A 17,845-nucleotide genomic window follows, 5' to 3' on the forward strand; every position below is an offset into this window, starting at 1 on the left:
TTATGAACAAATGAATAAATAAGCTTTTCAATTTATAATTCAAATTTTCTATTCCTTATAAATTTGTCTATCCTTAGAGAAAAAGCAAGTTCTCCCTCGAGTTTATTTGAGTAGTTAAGTGACATGGTAGAACATTTTAAACCTTGTAACTTAAAACTCTTTCTTTACTGAGTCAAAAGTGATCTCTGGGGTGGATCTGAGAGGGCTTAAGGAGGAGGTGGGAGCAAATATGATCAAAACACAGTGTTGAAATTCTCAAAGAAAAAAAATGAATCTATTTTTACATGATCTCTTCTCCTACGGAGTTGAACAGCAGATAAAATGTTCGCATAAAGGCGCTGGTATGGCAGCATTTCTGCAACAGCAGACTTCAAGCGTTCTAGTCAAATCCTGCCTTTTGTGTGACTCCCCAATGAGTGTTATATGATCAAAGCCTCACCTGGCACCCATTAGTCACCTGGTCTTATTTTGAGAGTGGTTGCTATCATCACTCAGTCTCTCTGTCGGTACCACCTAGTTACTTCACTTTTGGCAATGATGGGTTAAAGACGTTCCCTGGGCTTAGTCCTGCTTAAGCTTGCTATCTGTTTATTTTAAATTAGAGCATGGTAGTTTGCTTCTAACAGGAGTAGAGCTTTCTCTGGATAGGAAAAGTAGTCATTTTTACTGTTTTTTTTTTCCCTTGTAGGTAGGTGTTTTCTTTCACTGGTTAGCCTTTCTTTCGTCCTCTGGCCTGCAAACTTGCTTCTTCTGCCGCTAAGAGTGGCTACTAATTGAGCAGAGTTTACATCTTGTTCTTAAACTACTGTCTTTTGGGCAATTTGACTGTCCTCCCTCACCATCTCGCCACCATTCTTTAAGACATTCTTCCAGTTCATGGAATTAATGCCACTCTATAGCTGTTCCATTGAGGTTTTAGGTTTTTAAATATATCACATGAAGACCCTGGTTTTTTTCATATTTTTTGCTTTGCTTTTGTTTTTGCTTTGTAGACAGACTGCCCTTGAACACCCAGGCCCCTGCCTCAGCCTCCTGAGGGCTAGGTGCGGCACCGCACCTGACTTTCTAGTTTTAGATACTTCCTTTGGGAGTCGTGATTTTACCGGAGATAGGAGTGGTAGGTTAAAACTTTAAGCTGTAGGTGGACACACTTTGAAGAGTGGGTAGTTTAAAAATGCATCAAAGCCAAACTTAAGAAAAAAGCAGCAGGTAATGCAGAGGGGAGGGGAGTAATCCCAGAATAGAACTTCTGCAACTGTGGTAATGAGTGGGGGTACTGGACAGTCGTGCATCGGCTGACTGGAGAGGCCATGTGGACTCTTGACAACTGTGGTAATGAGTGGGGGTACTGGACAGCCGCCTCTGCTGACAGGAGACACCCACGTGGACTCTTTGCGACTGTAGGAATGAGTGGGGGTACTGTACAGCCATGTGTCGGCTGACTAGAGATGCCCATGTGTGTTGGAGGAGCCGCTTGTTAGTGTCCCAGCTGCATAGAACCGAAATAACCACACAGAAACTGTATTAATTAAATTACTGCTTGGCCCATTAGCTCTAGCTTCTTATTAGCTAAGTCTTACATATTAACTTAACCCATTTCTATTAATCTGTATATCACCACGAGGTCATGGCCTACCAGCAAAGTTTCAGCACGTCTATCTCCGGCAGCGGCTCCATGGTGTCCCTCTGACAGCCCCCCCTTCTACCTCCCATATTATAGGTCAAGCCAGTTCTTTACTCATTAACCAATAAAAGCAACACATAGACAGAAGGAACTCTCACACCACATGAGGACTCTTCTTCCATGACATCAGTCAACAGGTTTATTTGTAGTTGCCTTCTCAGTTCTGGTGGTAAAAAGATGAGGCAGTTCACATAGGATAACGCCTGTTTTCTCGTGAGAAATGAACGAGGTGAAATGTTTAGAGTCAGGGGTGGAGGTGGGAAAGTTAAGGGGAAAAAGAAAAGCTATCAGCTAGTTACTTAAAAGATTAGAGACCAAAGCTTCGAGCCTTTGTGCGCTTCGGCATGGGCTGCCAGGGAGGACTGTTGAACCTGCTCTGAACACACATCTTCACCATTTCTTCCGTTGTCAGCCATGTTGCTTCAGTTTTCACTCATCATTAGCTTTTGCCTCTGGATTAGATACTTTTCACCTTCCTCCTCAGCTAACTTAAGTATTTATACTTTCAATGTTGTGTTTCACTTTGTACTTTTTGTGGGAGAACAAACTTTCAAATATTTTCTTTTCTACCTTTTTTTTTTCTTGGTGAGGGGTGAGATAGGGTTTCTCTGTGTAGCCCTGACTATACTGGAACTCACTCTGTAGACCAGGCTGGCCTTGAACTCAGAGATTTGCCTGCTTCTTCCTCCTCTGCTGGAAATAAAGACATGTGCCATCAGTGTCTGGCTTTTTTGGACAAACTTCCAAATGTTTTCAAAAGAACTAAAAGTTGAAATTCTACTTCTCTCATCTTGTTGTATTGTTTTACAAACGAAAACAATACTTTTTTAATGCAGATTTAAGGTTATTAGAAACAAATATGAAACCATTTTTGTATTTTGAGCTTTATGAAGTTTTTAGGTTCTTAAGAATATAATACTTGACTCACAGTAGACTTTACACAGAATATTTGTTTCTTCATATGATTTTATTCTTATCATACAAGTCAGTTCACATAAGTAGTATTCAGTTTCTAAAGCCCAAATAAAAATGCCAAGGGAAAAAGTAAGGAGTAAAAAAGCTAACACGTATCTTGAAAGGGATTTTTAAAGTGAAATAACATTGACATTATCCACCTCCTCTGTTTGCTCAGTATTTGTTAAGAACTATATTTTTTGCAGCAAAATATCATCTCAACTTGGATATCTAATACTTAAAATGCTATTAACATAATTTTAATATCTTTCCCCCAAATTTGGATAGCCATGGCCGTATTTAGTGTTTGCTAAAGGAATATAGATACTACCAAAAACAAGTGTTCACTGTGTAAAGGACAGATATGAGATATTGACACAGAGAACGCTTATTCAGCATCTTCATCTTCCATATTGGTCTGCTCTAGGTGATGCATCTCTCTTTCTGGTAGTAATCCATATTCATTTAGGAAAGACTCCACATCTCCAGCAAAAAATTCTTCGGCGAACTGTTCGGCAATGCTAATAAAATTGCTGATGAGTTCCCCACCTTTGTATACAAGCAGGGTGGGGAGAACATCTGGGGAAAAGCGGTCCCCAGCACCGGTCTTAGAAGCTTTTATCTTACAGAACTTGACCATTGGGTACTCCCCCGCAAGGCAGGCTAAACTGCTGTTGAGTGCATCACAGCCCTTCACGCCATCTTCATAAATGGTCACCACGATGGTGGTGACCTTCTGCTCCTTTTCAATGGTCTCCAGGAACTGCTCCCCTGTTTCCAGCTCATACACAAACCCATATCTAGGCCCAAAACTCAGCTTCTGATGCATATCCTGCATGCACTGTCTACGGTATTTGCGCAGGCAGTTTTCATCTTCTTTGTCTTGGTGAATTAGTTCATATTCTTGAATGCTCATCTGAGGGTGCATGAAAGAAATAATGGAGGTAGTTCAATTGGAAATGTTTCACGCTTGGATGCACCAAACTTATTCTCAAGCCTAGGAGTTTTGACTTGTTGTCCTCTCTGCTTAGACCACTTTTCTACTTAAAAAAACCTTCTTATTTAAGCATCGCCTCAAAGGTCATTGACTTTTGTTACTTGGTTGATCAGTTGAAAAAGGGCCCTTAGTCTATCCTCCTCTTTCTCTATCCTGCTTTTATTTTCATAGCAACAAGTACTGTTAGGGCTTGTATTACATATTTGGTCAACTAGTGTCAGTTTTCTAATTAATGTGTTCAATGTCTGCAATTGTTTTTTTCTGATTATGGGTGCCACTCAGAACTGCTGAATCAGAACCTGTCAGGGTGAGGCTGAGTTGTCTATGTTTTAACAAGCCCTCTGGGTTATTCTTAACCACTGGGTTTAGTCAAAAGTCAGAGAACTATACATCTTCTAAAACAGCTACATTTTCTTGTGATTAGAACATCCAATTACCTTAATACCCTTTTATAACGTTGACTCCATTATTAATATAGTCGATAGACAATTAATCACCTCTTCCCCTCAACCAAGAAGAAAAAATAGACACAAAGGAGTGACGCAGCCTATTGTCATACAGTTCACTGAAAGATGTGAAGAGGCCCAGAAACTTGGAAGCTGGAAGCTGGGGGGTCCCAAGAGGATGTCTTCATCATGTAACCCTTGAACCGCAGCTGCTATCCATTTTTTATTACTTTCTTCTGCCTTGTGCGTTTGTTTTCCTAATATCCCCAATTCTTTCTCCCCAACAGCCTACCCCTCTCCACCTTCCTTTCTCTCCTTTCTTTCTTTTGGTACGGTAGGAAATCAAGGTCTTCCTACCGCAACCTCCCAAGTGCTGGTATTATACACCTATGCCACCACGGCCAAACCACTTTTCTAGCCTAACGATTTTTCTCTGTCAGTTTTATGGACTCAATTTAATTTTTTAATCCTAAAATTATTAAATGTTTTGTATAATTCTTAAGTTGCCATCATAGTTCTGCTAGTTCGGGCAACCAAGCCTCACAAATATTGATTTAAAGATATATTTGAGCATTCATACTCGACGTTGTTCTGTTCCTACGTGAGACATAGACATTTAGTCTTACAGGCACATTTCTGAAGTTTAACCAGAACAAAACCTTTAATAATAGCATCTCAGATTTGACAGTATTTTTAAAAGTGTTTTTATTTGTTTTCCCTTCATGATCTGTTTGAAACAAATGAGGACATTCTTACAGTTTCTCAGTTTCAAAATGTGGGTGTCTCATCTACACTGCATAATAACCCTGAGAGAGAACCAATTTCTGCCTTCTGCCTCTCCCAGTGTCAGACTGGAGATCCCTACCATGGCCTGAAGCCAAGGGCCAAGGCATATCTCTGTTCATGGTCTCTTCACTCAGTATACCATCAGTATAAACTGCTTAGGTGATGTGCTAGAGTGACTTCTCTCACAAATGAAGATCTCTTTATGACTTTTTTATTATTACCATTAATCTTGTTATATATATATATATATATATATATATATATATACTTTTAGCAATTTTTAAATCATATATATATGTTATTTATGGAGATTTAAAAATTGCCAAAAGTTTTAAAAAGGAAGTAAAAATACTGATGTTCTACCAATTTAATATTCACATAATCGCCACTGACATTTTAGAGGTCTTTGACTCTATCTCTATGACACAGGTGTACACATGCATAACTAGACTCCTGCAATGCTGTCTTTAAACAATTATGCTCCTGCTTCTCTCCTTGCTTTATCTTCCCGAGGAATCTCACTCTTCCTAACTATAATTGTTCTCTACCAAGATAGAGTCTCTTTACTTCTCTGCAGACTCGGGTGCTTAGAAACACCCAAGAGTGAAAGCCCACACGGTGCCTTGGTTGCCTTAAAATGTAGCAGCTTATATGGTTTAAAGCTCTATATATTTTTTCTCATACTGCGAAGTTTCCTCTACAATAGCTCATATATTTATCATTTATTCTCTGACTCCCACATGTATTTCATAGTACGGAATACCTTGTTACAGTATTCACTGTGTACTGCATTGAAAGCATTTCACAATATTCTAAAGTGATTCTTTTGAGTGAATTAGACTAGGAAATATATAACTTATAATTACACGTCCTTGCTTCTCTTACCTTTCTGCCGACTCTCTCTTTTGAGTCTTTGTCATCTCTGCTCTGAGGAGAAGACATTTGCCTGAGGATCTCTTTCTTATTGGGTGGAATTGAATCACTATCTTCACTTTCTAATTTAAACTTTCTCCAGTCGTTGATTACTCCTTTGGGTCCTGAAATAAAAATTTTAAGCATTTTTTCTCTTTATTATCAAAAGACTGTACAATTAAAAGTTGCCTTGAGAAAATGTGTCATCTCCTGCATCAGAAGCATTTTCTGACTTGTTCATAAAAATAATGTCCAAGATTAACTTTACTAAATGGCAAAGACCATGGCACAGAATCTCTCTAAAACATCCATAATAACAATATAAATTATATGATCCTACTATTTACAGAAGTTTACAGGTAAGAATATTTAAAAATTGGAATATATAAAAGCAAGCAGAATTTCAGAAAAGCAGCACTCACTACATAAGAAAGACACGTTTGGAATAAGTGAGCTTTTGTACTATACTGTTAAGGGAAACTGGAGTTATTGGAGGAACAACAATAACAGTGGCACCTAAACTCAACACGTGGAAAACAGCATCTGACTTCGGTTAAGGAAACTAAAGCAACAACTATCATTACATAACCAGCCAATTCCTTCTCAGAGCTGAAGAATCACAGGAAGGACCCATTCCTTGCAAAGGGTTTTAAGTAGAGAGCCAGGGATATCATCCAACTGTATAGGGCTTTCATTATATGTGTGAGGGTCTGCCACATCACACAGAAAAATGTGTGCAATGTCAGCAATTAATTTTTCTAATGATGGGCACTACTGCCCCTCATCTGCTGAATCAGCACCTGTAAGGGTGAGGCTCAGTTGCCTGTTTTAACAACACAGACAAAATTCAGCTATTTAACAACACAGATGAATTTCCTATTTGGAATTAATATTTGGTTCTTGAGAGATAATGCTTTGAAGATCATAAATTCTTCAACGCATGCAATATTAAATGAGCTATACATACATATTTTGTATATATACAAACATACTTTGTATATATATATATATATACAAAACTTAGTTTTGCTTCTTATTAATATTATATTCTACATTTGGGTATATTCTTTCTCCCTTGCATTATATATCATATTGTATATTATAGTACTTAAGACTAAGGTCTTGCTAGTGGTATATGAATAGCCACATATAATTGAACAAGTTAAGAAAAGCCCCTGATGAAATAATGTTCTGGGTTATCTGGAGGTAGGTTGAAATCCACTTGATTCAAGCATGCGTGTTATCTTCTTACTCCTTTTTTTCACATTTGAAAAGCTAAAATCAAGCATTACTTACTTTTGATCACACATATGTATATATGTACATATGTACACACATATAGTATAATAAGGAAAGTCTGTAGTGGTTACACAAGGAGGAGTGGGAGAATACAAAGGACTTTTTTTAAACTGTAGATAGAGGAGTCTTAGATAACTGGGTAGCAGGAAATGATCAATAATTTGTGTTCTCTCTAACTCTTTGATACTGAAATAGCAAATAACTAATCTTGGATCATTTCACTTTAGGTCAATTTATTTAGTCAAATGTTTTTGGATTATTCTCCCGAGTAGAGGAAGATATTACTTAATTTCAACCATATTCTCTATAAGAACAGCAGATATTACTAGAATTAATTTTACTTTAATAATTATGCTTTCTCTGCACTTTAGTTACCTGTGTGTGTAGCCTGTCCTTCAAAGTCTTCCTCTATGCTTTGGCTTGTGGCTTCTTCCATGTTATGGGTTGGGTTGGGTGTAATCTGTATGATGAACAAAGAGCAATGAGACAGATAAATTCTAGGAGACCTATGCAAGCATGTACATCCTTAAATACAGGTGCATGTATTATAAGCCCCTGATGTCACCCAGGTGGATTAAAGGTTATCACTGTGAGAAAGAGTGTTTTGAATGTTTCTGTCTGCATTGTAAGATGACACTGATTTAGCATATGCTGCTAATGATGTTTTTATAATTTATGGTTTGTCTCTTAAAGGTTTATGTTTTCATTTTGGGTTTAGGTACTCCAGGAACACTACTGATTAATGAAATCCTAATTTTATTACTACGTGTTAAAATATTTCTTAAAACTATACACCAATATTTCATCAAATGAAAAATTCTAATTAATGACATGCTTACTTTCTTAGTGTTTGTTCTATTGTTGTGAAGAGACACCATGACCAAGGCAACTCTTAAAATGGAAAGCGTAATGGAGGGCTCCCTTATATTTTCAGATGTTCAGTCCATTATCATTGTGGTTGGGAGCATGTCAGCACACAGGCAGTTGTTGGAACAGTAGCTGAGAGCTGCACCCTGCTCTGTAGACAGAGAAATAAAGAACCTGGGCCTGGCATGGGTGTTTGAAACCTCAAAACCCACTCCTGGTGACACACTACTTCCAACAAAGCCACACCTACTCCAACAAGGCCACACCTCCTAATTGTTCTAATCTTTCTCGAATAGTGCCACCCATTCCCTGATGACTACACACTCAAATATATGAGCATATGGGGACATTTTTATTTAAACCACCACACTATGAGCACTTACTACAGGACACGAATTTACTTTATGTGACAAACTCATTTAGTGCTCTCAGAGCCAAATGTGGTAGGACAATTATTAATCCAATCTTACTGTAAAAGCTGAAAGATGCCTAATTTTGATTATTCGTCATGCATGGTTAGTAAAGGATATTAACCTAAGCAATTAGACTTTGGAGCCTACTGTTATCAATTACACAATTTATTAAAATAACTATGATTTTTCCCCATTGATTTGAAAAAACACACTGTATGATTTAGCATTTGAAAAAAGGTGACCCAATCAATACTTAATATTGAAACATCTTCAGTGCTAAAGACCAAGTTTTGATGAAATGATTGCCCACAAAACAAATGAGAATAGATAGTGACTAAGCCTATAGTATGAATTTTTTCTCCCCCAACACTCTTTTGTAATTTTGAGAAGGTAAAATACTATGGGAAGTAAATCATGGCTATTTACTTCTTTATGTTTAGTTTACAGTAAAATCAATTTATTTGCTTATTTATATTTCAATTATCTGTAAATTTTGGTTAATTATACATGCTAGTGTATTTCTTAAAGGATTCATATAGTTATAATTTCTCTGAAACTTCTATGAAGGGGGTCTATATAGCAGTGGATATATCAAGTGTCTTTACCTTTTCTCTTTGCCCCTTTCAAAGTCAATTTTATTTTTTAGTTCTCTGTGTAGCCTTCGCTTTCCTGGAACTCACTCTGTAGACCAGGGTGGCCTTTAACTCACAAAAATTCACCTGCCTCTCCAGTGCTGGAATTAAAGGTGTGTGCTACCACCACCCAACCCTCTAAGTCAGTTTTAAATACCATTATAATCCAGTCTGTATTTTTAATTACTTCTCAGCTTTTGCTGATCTATGCTTCCATTTTACAGTTGGTTTAGGGTTGCTTGTCTTGACCCCTCTTGTGCCTTGACTTGTGGTGACAATATTTGGACTGATCCTAGAATTCTGTTTCCTTTATTACAGTCCTTAATAGAATCACCTGAGATTAAAAAGATCACAGTCTTTCCCTGCTTGGTTTTCCCATTTGAACAAGAAAAGCTTTTAAATAAGCTATTAAAGGAAAACCAACCCATTCTAGAATATTTTTGTAATTATAAATATAATTAAGAATATGAGTTTGAATGTATTTATTAAATATAAAGAATAGCAGAAAAAGAAAAATGAAAGGGAAATAAGTAAATACTGTTGGATTAAAAACTAAACGCAATGACTTCAGTTATTTAAAAGCACTTTATCTTTCTAAAGGAAAATGGACTTTTTGCTTCAGAGTAAAACCAAAGAACAAAGAACTCGAAGCACAGTTATTATTTATTATTATAATATATATGAAGCACCTGATTATTTCTAGCTGCTTCATTTCTAAGAAAATTGTAACTTAATTAGCCTTTCCTCTTACAAGAGTAGATTATTAATCTTGCTAGTTGCAATTCTGAATAAGTATGTATAAAGTTAAGAACATTTAATATAATTGTATTTCAAATTTTGAAGAGACGGAACTGTAGCTCCCTTCTGGGTTTATTTTTTGACACCTTAGCTGTCAATCCAGTAGAGAAAAAAGTTTTATTCATTTTTAGGCTAGCACATAAGCCAATTTCAACAAATTCCTTCATTGAAGAGATAATACAGTTAATTAGGTCATACCTCATCCATTGGTTGGATTAGTGCATACCTAAAATTGTTTGTGTCTCACATTTCCCTGGGTTCTGAATTACATTTAAAAACAAAACAATTTTAATAAGGTTCTTACTAATGCTAACATATATGCCAACCGGGCTGCCTTCCTTTGAGTTAGAGTATAAAAATTAACAAAATTTGATACTGTGTTCTTCCAGGAGAAGGAGTAAACAAAAAATTACTGAGAGATGGAAACATTTGTTTCTACTGTTCATGGCCTCTGGGGTAGATGGCACGAAGAGGATATTACTCACTATTGATAGGTTTTATCTATATTCATAATAATTCTCCTTCTAACCACTTCTCTAGAACTTACAGGTTATCACAAATAATTTAATATCTTAAATTTTACATTAGCGTCATATAAGCAATTGCATTGATATTACAAAAGAATGTAGATCTTGGCATAGAGAAAATGAGTATTTTCTTTTCTTCTTTTTTTCTTGTGTTTTTTTTGAGACAGGGTTTCTCTGTGTAACAGCCTTGACTGTCCTGGAACTTGATTTGTAGACCAGACTGGCAGCCTTGCACGCATAGAGATCTGCCTGCCTCTACCTTGAGTGTTGAGATTAAAGGTGTGTGCCACCATACCCAACTGTTGTCTTCATTAAGATTCACTGTCTGAAAGAATTACTGAGTTTTTCATTTTTGCCAGGTATAAAAATCTGTGACCTTGCTTCTTTTTAATATTATGATGTTATGATACTGTCTGTTTGTTTGTTTTGAGACAGGATCTTATGCATCCTTGGTTGGCCTGGAAGTTGTCATGGAGCTGAGAATTACCTGCCTCTATCTCCCTCGAGTTTTGTGATTACAAGCTAGGGCTACTACAGCTGGCTTGTGGGTTGAGAACAGGACTTCCTGCATACAGGCAAACCTTTTATTCACTAAACTATTATAGTTTTCAATTAATAAAAACTTTCAAGTTTATTAACTAACTGCTGTAGAACCAAAGAACTGCTTCTGTCTGCTCATCTGTTTGTTTATTTATCTTCATGTGTGTGGTATGTGTATGCACATCGGAGGGAGTACACTCGCCTGTGCAGATGGAGGCACAAGCTGACAACACACTGTCTTCCTGAATTGCTTCAGTTGCTTAGTGAGCCGTGGGTTTGGCCTGTCTCTGCTCTCCTTCCCCACTGCTGGCATTATAGACACCCGCTACCACAGCTAGCTTTATGATAAAGTGTGTGCTAGGGCTCCAAACTCATGTCTTTATACTTGTTCAGCAAGCACTTCACCCATGGATTTCTCTCTCCAGCCTTCAAGGAACTATTATTTTTGTAGGATGGCTGAAACTAGTAAAAGTACTAGGTGGATATAATCCATAACTTCCCTTTTCCTCTTGACTGTTGTTAGAAGTATGGGTTCATGCCTTCTCTGTCTTCTAGGGGGTCACATTGCATTCTGCTGGTCATCCTGGTCTGCCCTTTTCCATCTTTGTTCATATATCTCCTATGTGTCTGCTCTGCTGTTCCAAGGTGACTGTGAGCTAATCTGATCAACTAAGCCTGGCTAATGTTCTCACCAACAATAATGTGTTCATTGAGATATTTAACCCCTGCCACAGATGACTTCTCAAAGTCATACTGGGCTCCTTTAGAAAGCATTTTGTATCGCTTCTTAGGGGAAGGAGTTATTGGTTAATTTCCTGTGAGATAGGCCTAACAATACTATGTCATACTGCATGAGATCAACTGGGTCTGTAGAGATCTCTTCTTTCAGATGGTAAAGATGGAGGGGATTAGTCCCTAAAGTCATATTTTCCTCTTTTTACCATTCCACCCCACTATTTATGACCAGAGACTTAAGGAAAGAGATAGGGCTAGCTGAGAGTGTATGCTTAGGTTGGTATCATAACAGAGGGGATTTTATGCCTCATATCTGTGAATTTCTTAAAATTACCCTCATGTTTACTTGTATGTATTTTTCCCTCAAAAGGGGAACTTGACTTCCTGTGGACCATACAATTAAACGCTTTGAATGACAGCATACATAGTGAGTAGCGCTTGGGCACTTGGACTTAAGTCTAGCTCTGCCGGCTCTTAGGCAGATCACTAAAATTCTATTTGTTTTAGCTTTTCATTCACAAAACTGAGAGTAGTAATTGTATCTGCTTCAAAAAGTGTATGACGATTAAATGCAAGAAATTATGCGTATATAATATTTAATATTGAGCAAAAACTAATTTGATCATTAGTGAATAATCAAAAATGAACCCTAAAGATTTAAATTTAACAATTTATATGGTCAAATAAATATAAATTTTATGAGTCAACACATATATGTACTACTTATATCTAATTATCTCTTCCATGAAAGCTCATGTATGTATGCATACATATACATATCATACATTATATCCCTCAACTATTTTATATGCTCCTATTTCAGTACTGAGTTTGTGCTTTGTAAGAGTACCTTGATTCATATTTCATAAGGAATATTGGCTGTAAGTCATCTGAGAATACACAAAATAAGGAGATTAATCTTCAATTGAGTAATAGAACATAACAAAATGTACATGAAATTGCAAAGAGGAAATGGGGATATTGATTTGGGAGGATGTGACAGCTATTCTCTAATGACTTGACTTCCTTCCTTATGATTTTGCTAACTGTTGAGTGATTGATGTTTTTCTCTGTGCTTGTGTTATAATGCCTCATATACCTGCCATTTATACTCTTTTCTGCATTTCTGTTCACTAATGAAATAGGACTTTGCTTAGAAAGTAAAGACACTTGGGATTTCTGTTGCTTCAATTAGTTATCCTGGTTATGAACTTGGAGGTGCATCAAGTTTTTAAGCTTCATGGTTATTGTTGTGAGAGTTATCTTTAAATATAATTACAAGAAGCTTGAGTGGAATATAAATCACTGTAAGGAATTAAAAATACTGAGCTGAGCAAGTGGTGAAAACTCAAAAATTTTTAATGTCCTCTTCTCTGCATATGAAGTGCACCCCTAGTCTGTGTACTGCCTACAGAATCTAGAACCAGTGCATGACAACAGCTGGAGAGTTGATGGAAACGTTGACCCAAGGTGCGGCACAGCAGATGTAACATGGTCTTAGCTTCTTCCCTACTCTGTAAATAGTATTACCTTTTCAGCACATGAACCTGAGCATGTGGAAGGAGTAATATGCCTTTTATACATACAACTTGCATGCTGGGAACACATGGCAAATAGCAATTTTATATTTGTCAGCCTGTATTAATGGCAAAAGAAATCTCTAGAAATATGAACTTTCAGAATTAAAGCTGAATTCTTGTGGTGCTTAATGAAAAGTTATCAGCTCTGCTTTTAAAATCTAAGGACATTCTCTTACTTGTTCTGGACAGAGGTGCCACAGTCATCCAAGAAATTCAGAGCAGCTATCTTCCTTAGTTATACATGTTTGTAGAAAACTTATTTATTCCAAGTACATATTGTTTAATCCTATTATGAGTATCGTGAATGATTCATCAGATACTTTGATAATATAACATAAAATTCAGTTTTTGTAAAAATTGGCATGATGAATTAGATGATCTGCAGTTAATTATACATGAATGTGATTTCAAGAATCATATTAAATGGATATATATATATTTATGCATCTATATATTTTATTTATTTATTTATTTATTTAGATGTATTGCATTCTTTTATTTATTTATTGGTTTTTCGAGACAGGCTTTCTCTGTGGTTTGCATCTATATATTTTAAATGAACACTGTAGTTAAAAACTGTTTTGTAGTTAATAAAATAACTATTTTAAAGCAATGGGAAAGCCATACTACACTCATTTTCATGACACAAATAATAAAATTTATTAGTAATGACATTGTTCATTCTAGGCAAAGTGGAAGGAGAATGAAATCAACCAAAAGAAAAACTTCACATAATTTAATAAATCTTATCAAGTTCTCGATATTTGTTTAAAGAACCATTAGTTCTATTTCTTCAAGGTATTAGACATCTGGAGTAGATATTTTTATCTCCACTTTAAAGTTTAAAAAAGAAACAACAACCCTAAATTTATACTAGTACTAAAAAGCCTTGGCACACACTACTGAGAGTTTTATTTAGAGGACCGAAAGCTTTCGGGTTGAGTGATAACGCTTTAGTATTGAGTGAAAGGCTGCTTTTTAGGGGCCTAGAGCCAAAGTCTCAAACACAAACGGAAAGGTAACATCATTTCTTCCCTTCAGTTTTTGCACTCAAAGGAGAACTAAAGAATTTAAAGTTCAGAATTAATTCTCTCTCTGAGGATTTATATTAAATATATAAAATATCAGACACCCAGTTGTGTGTTTAATCTGAATTTTGATTAGTAGAGATGACAATATAAAGATCTTTAAGAGGGAAAGGCATATAGTACATAATTGTCTTTAAGTATAATTGATGTTAGTTGAAAATACTATAAAAGAACACAATAGCATATAAACACTTAAATCATAATTCTTTCCCCCAAGGCAAATTAAAAAAAACATTATCAAGTTTACTCGTAGACTCACAGTTTGGACCTCTGTGCCTGGTGTCCTAGATAATGCCCCGTAGGTGATAATCACTGTCCACTGAACTCCTTGGAAGCTGGACCAGTTTAAGCTCCGATTTAAGATGCCTAGATACTGATGACTCTTGCAGAAATAGCTCTGAACATGTAATAGGATTGCCATAAGAGAATTAACAAAGCATATTTGCTAATGGCAGGTCAAAACAAACTAAAATATAAAGAACTGCAAGCTCTGTGTTTATTACACTCTTTGTTCACCTTTTTGTTTTCTGTCATTTGAGAAAATGCCTTTCTAACATCTGATATCTACTTCAAGAATTTCTTGCCATTTTCTAAAAAGCAAAAAATACCCTTAATACTAAATTTCCCTTAAATGTATTTTAAGTACCCTCAATATTATCTGCCATGGTATATTTTTTCCTTTTGAGTTTACTAACCGGCTAATTTCTTTCTTTTTTGTTCCTTAAAATGTTTTCTATTCTGAAATCATTGTTGTCTTCACGTTTGCAACAAAATTCCAAAAAGCTTGATCCCTTTCCAGTAACACTAATACTGCTCTCGGATTGTGTCTTTCCTATATTTTATCTCGCTTTCTGAGTTCTTTCTTTGTTTCACTGTTGACCATTTCAGTATTCCTTCATATGCCAATTTAAAAAAGAAACTGAACATTTATTAAATGGCAAATAATTCGCTGCTTGTCTTTTGCAAGAGAAACCCTACCAGAAAAACATATTGCCTTCGGAATAGAGATCTGTTCCAAGAGTCAGCAGTTTCTAGTTTCCAGGGTGCACTGGATATGCAGGAGACAGCAGCCACCCTTCTTTTTATTAATACTTTTGTGCATATACAGCCATTATCTGTCCAGTAGGCACATTCAGGGGATCTTACTTGGTGCAAGCAAGCAATTGTTCAGCACTAGAAACATAAAGAAATCTATTGCTAATGTCCTGGTCTAGTGCTCTGGTGGTGAAGAAGACAATAAAAAGGATAATCACTATAGATACCCGTAATTACTTCAAAATTGTGTGTATGTAAGAGCGATTACATGAGATAGGATTGCGTTTCATCTGATTGTAAGCTAATTTTATTGTTTGTTTGGGGGGGATTATAATTACCTCATTTTCTCATTCCCCTATCTACCTCCAAACCTCTCTGCATCATTGGAATTTTTAAATCTTTATTTATTTACTTATTTTAATTTAATTTTAAAAATGTATGGATTTTTGCCTGCATGTGAGTGTTTTCTGGATATTATACTATAAATACCTATACATAGTAGGTATGTTTGTGTGTGTGTGTGTATGCCATGTATGAGCAGTACCAGAAAATGAGAGTTTCACATCCCCTAGAACCGGAGTTACAGACAGTTGTGAGTCCCCATGTGGGTGCTCTCAATCAAACCCCGGTCCTCCCGAAGAGCAGCCGGTATGCTCTTAATCACTGAGCCGTCTCTCCAGAACCCACGGTGGAATTTTTAACTGGCTTGATCCCGAGTGAGTCTTTTTTAGGTAACACTGGTGCTGTGTGTTCTTGTGTGTTGTCCAGTGCGGAGGACAACAGTTCACAGCACTCTTCCCCGTCCTCTGCATCTTACATCACTTCTGCCCCCTCTGCCATCATGCTCCCTGAGCCTTGTTGGGAGGGGACTCATAAAGACTTCTCAGCTGTGGTTCACAGCTCCTAATGGAGTCTTGTCAGACTGGTAAGCAGTCTTTGGGCTTATTTGCTTCCCAGCTATTAGAGTTTACTTGATGTTTTCTCCTTTCCATTCTTTCTCATTGTAGCTGGTTTTACTTTTATTTTTTAATTACTAAAATTTCCACTCCTGCTGTTTTTTAAATGACGTTTAGGAATTTAGGGAAAGTTTATGAATTTTTGCCATCTTTTCTTAATATCTGTAGTCCTCATAGTCAAGGTCTCACACAAGTTTGCTAAAACAGAAATTTCAATTTTTCTAAGCTTAAAGTTAAAAATGTTTAGATTTCCACAGAAAAAAATTTACAATACACATGGTAATTGATATGAAGACATAATTTTTATAATCATGCCCACGCTCTGTCTGTATTGAATATTTGTCTTTTACCTGCCATGGGACCTACTAAAGGTCCCACGTCGCGCCATATTTACATTTGGTGCGGTGAAATGCATCAGGCTCTCCTGGCAGTTCCTCCTGTCTGCTGGCTGTTTGAGGACCTCCAGTCGCTTTTCCAATTGAGGATCGCTGGAATTCTACACCCAACACGGGCAGAATCAGCAGTAACGGTCGGTGCCTTCACTCCTCTGCCTTTCTCCAAGTTTCTATGACTGAGGATTCATCTCAGCTGTGGTTTCTCACATTGCAGTTTCCCTCAAAAGACCCAGTCTTGGGCTTGGAATCCTGGCCCCTGACTCCATTGGGCTTGATAGACCACCAAGGCATCCTGTGCCAATCATATCCGGTCCTCCCTTAGTCCCTACCCTCCTCCATAAACTAAACCACATAGCTGCTTATCAGCACCCTACATTGCGCCAATGATCCAGTAGTTGGAAGGGTGGCCTCTGCTTTTCCCCCCTTTCTCTTCACTTGCCTGTCTGCCTCTTGTTCCCAACATGCTAAAACTCTCTCTTCTGCCTGTGTGTGCATCTTGCTTCTCCCAGCCTCCCACCACGGCTAAGCTTGTCTGGGGCGGGATCCTCCCTCCACCTGGAAACGTTATATTTTGCTCTCCTGTTCAAAATGTCTCACTCTTCTGTTTTAACTGTCTACGCCACCGCCACTGCCACCATGCCATCCAGCCCAGGATGGTGAGTCTCTTTCTTGCCTGGCTCTAGGAAGGCTTGAGACAGTCTATTCTCTGGATGTTTCCTGTCTGATCCATATGTATGAAAGATATGTGTGAATGTGTGGCTACATGCATGTTTATGAGTGTTCTGTATGTCTGTTTTGTTAATTGGGTTTGTTTACAATTTGCCCGACTGCAGCACCCTAGTTTTCTCAGGTTCCCCCAAAGATGGTTGACCCCCCCATATCTGCAGGAAGCAATCTTAACAGTTTGATGCCTTCATTCCCTTAACCTGCCTCACCTAACTCCTTGCCTTTTTAATAAAAAAGAAGGGATTAATGTTAGCATCCAGTCATTCCTTGGCCTTGCCTCTTGGGAACCCAGCACAGTGCAGTCACCCCTTTGCACACGACAAGCAGTACCCTGACTCTGTATGCAGATGCAAAAGTCCCTTTAAGAGACAAGCCCTGCCCACTCCCACTCTCTTCCTGCTGCTCTTCTGAAGAAGTTTGCAGCTCTCTCTCTCTCTCTCTCTCTCTCTCTCTCTCTCTCTCTCTCTCTCTGTCT

The 17,845-nt window shown here is 37.3% G+C and overlaps 1 protein-coding gene across 1 annotated transcript; it reads right to left on the reverse strand.

Annotated features, from left to right (window-relative positions):
- Window positions 1-3,026: 3,026 nt before the first annotated feature.
- On the reverse strand, window positions 3,027-7,529 carry Pdc (phosducin). Its single transcript, XM_041662993.1, has 3 exons — window positions 7,454-7,529; window positions 5,753-5,904; window positions 3,027-3,554 (listed from the first exon to the last, which is right to left on the reverse strand). The coding sequence occupies exons 1-3, from the start codon at window positions 7,512-7,514 to the stop codon at window positions 3,027-3,029; spliced, it is 741 nt and encodes a 246-aa protein (XP_041518927.1). The 5' UTR covers window positions 7,515-7,529.
- Between the last annotated feature and the right edge of the window lie 10,316 nt (window positions 7,530-17,845).

This window comes from Microtus oregoni, unplaced genomic scaffold (genome assembly GCF_018167655.1).
Source record: "Microtus oregoni isolate MIOR12 unplaced genomic scaffold, Mior012 000013F_ref0000133, whole genome shotgun sequence".
NCBI lineage: Eukaryota > Metazoa > Chordata > Mammalia > Rodentia > Cricetidae > Microtus > Microtus oregoni.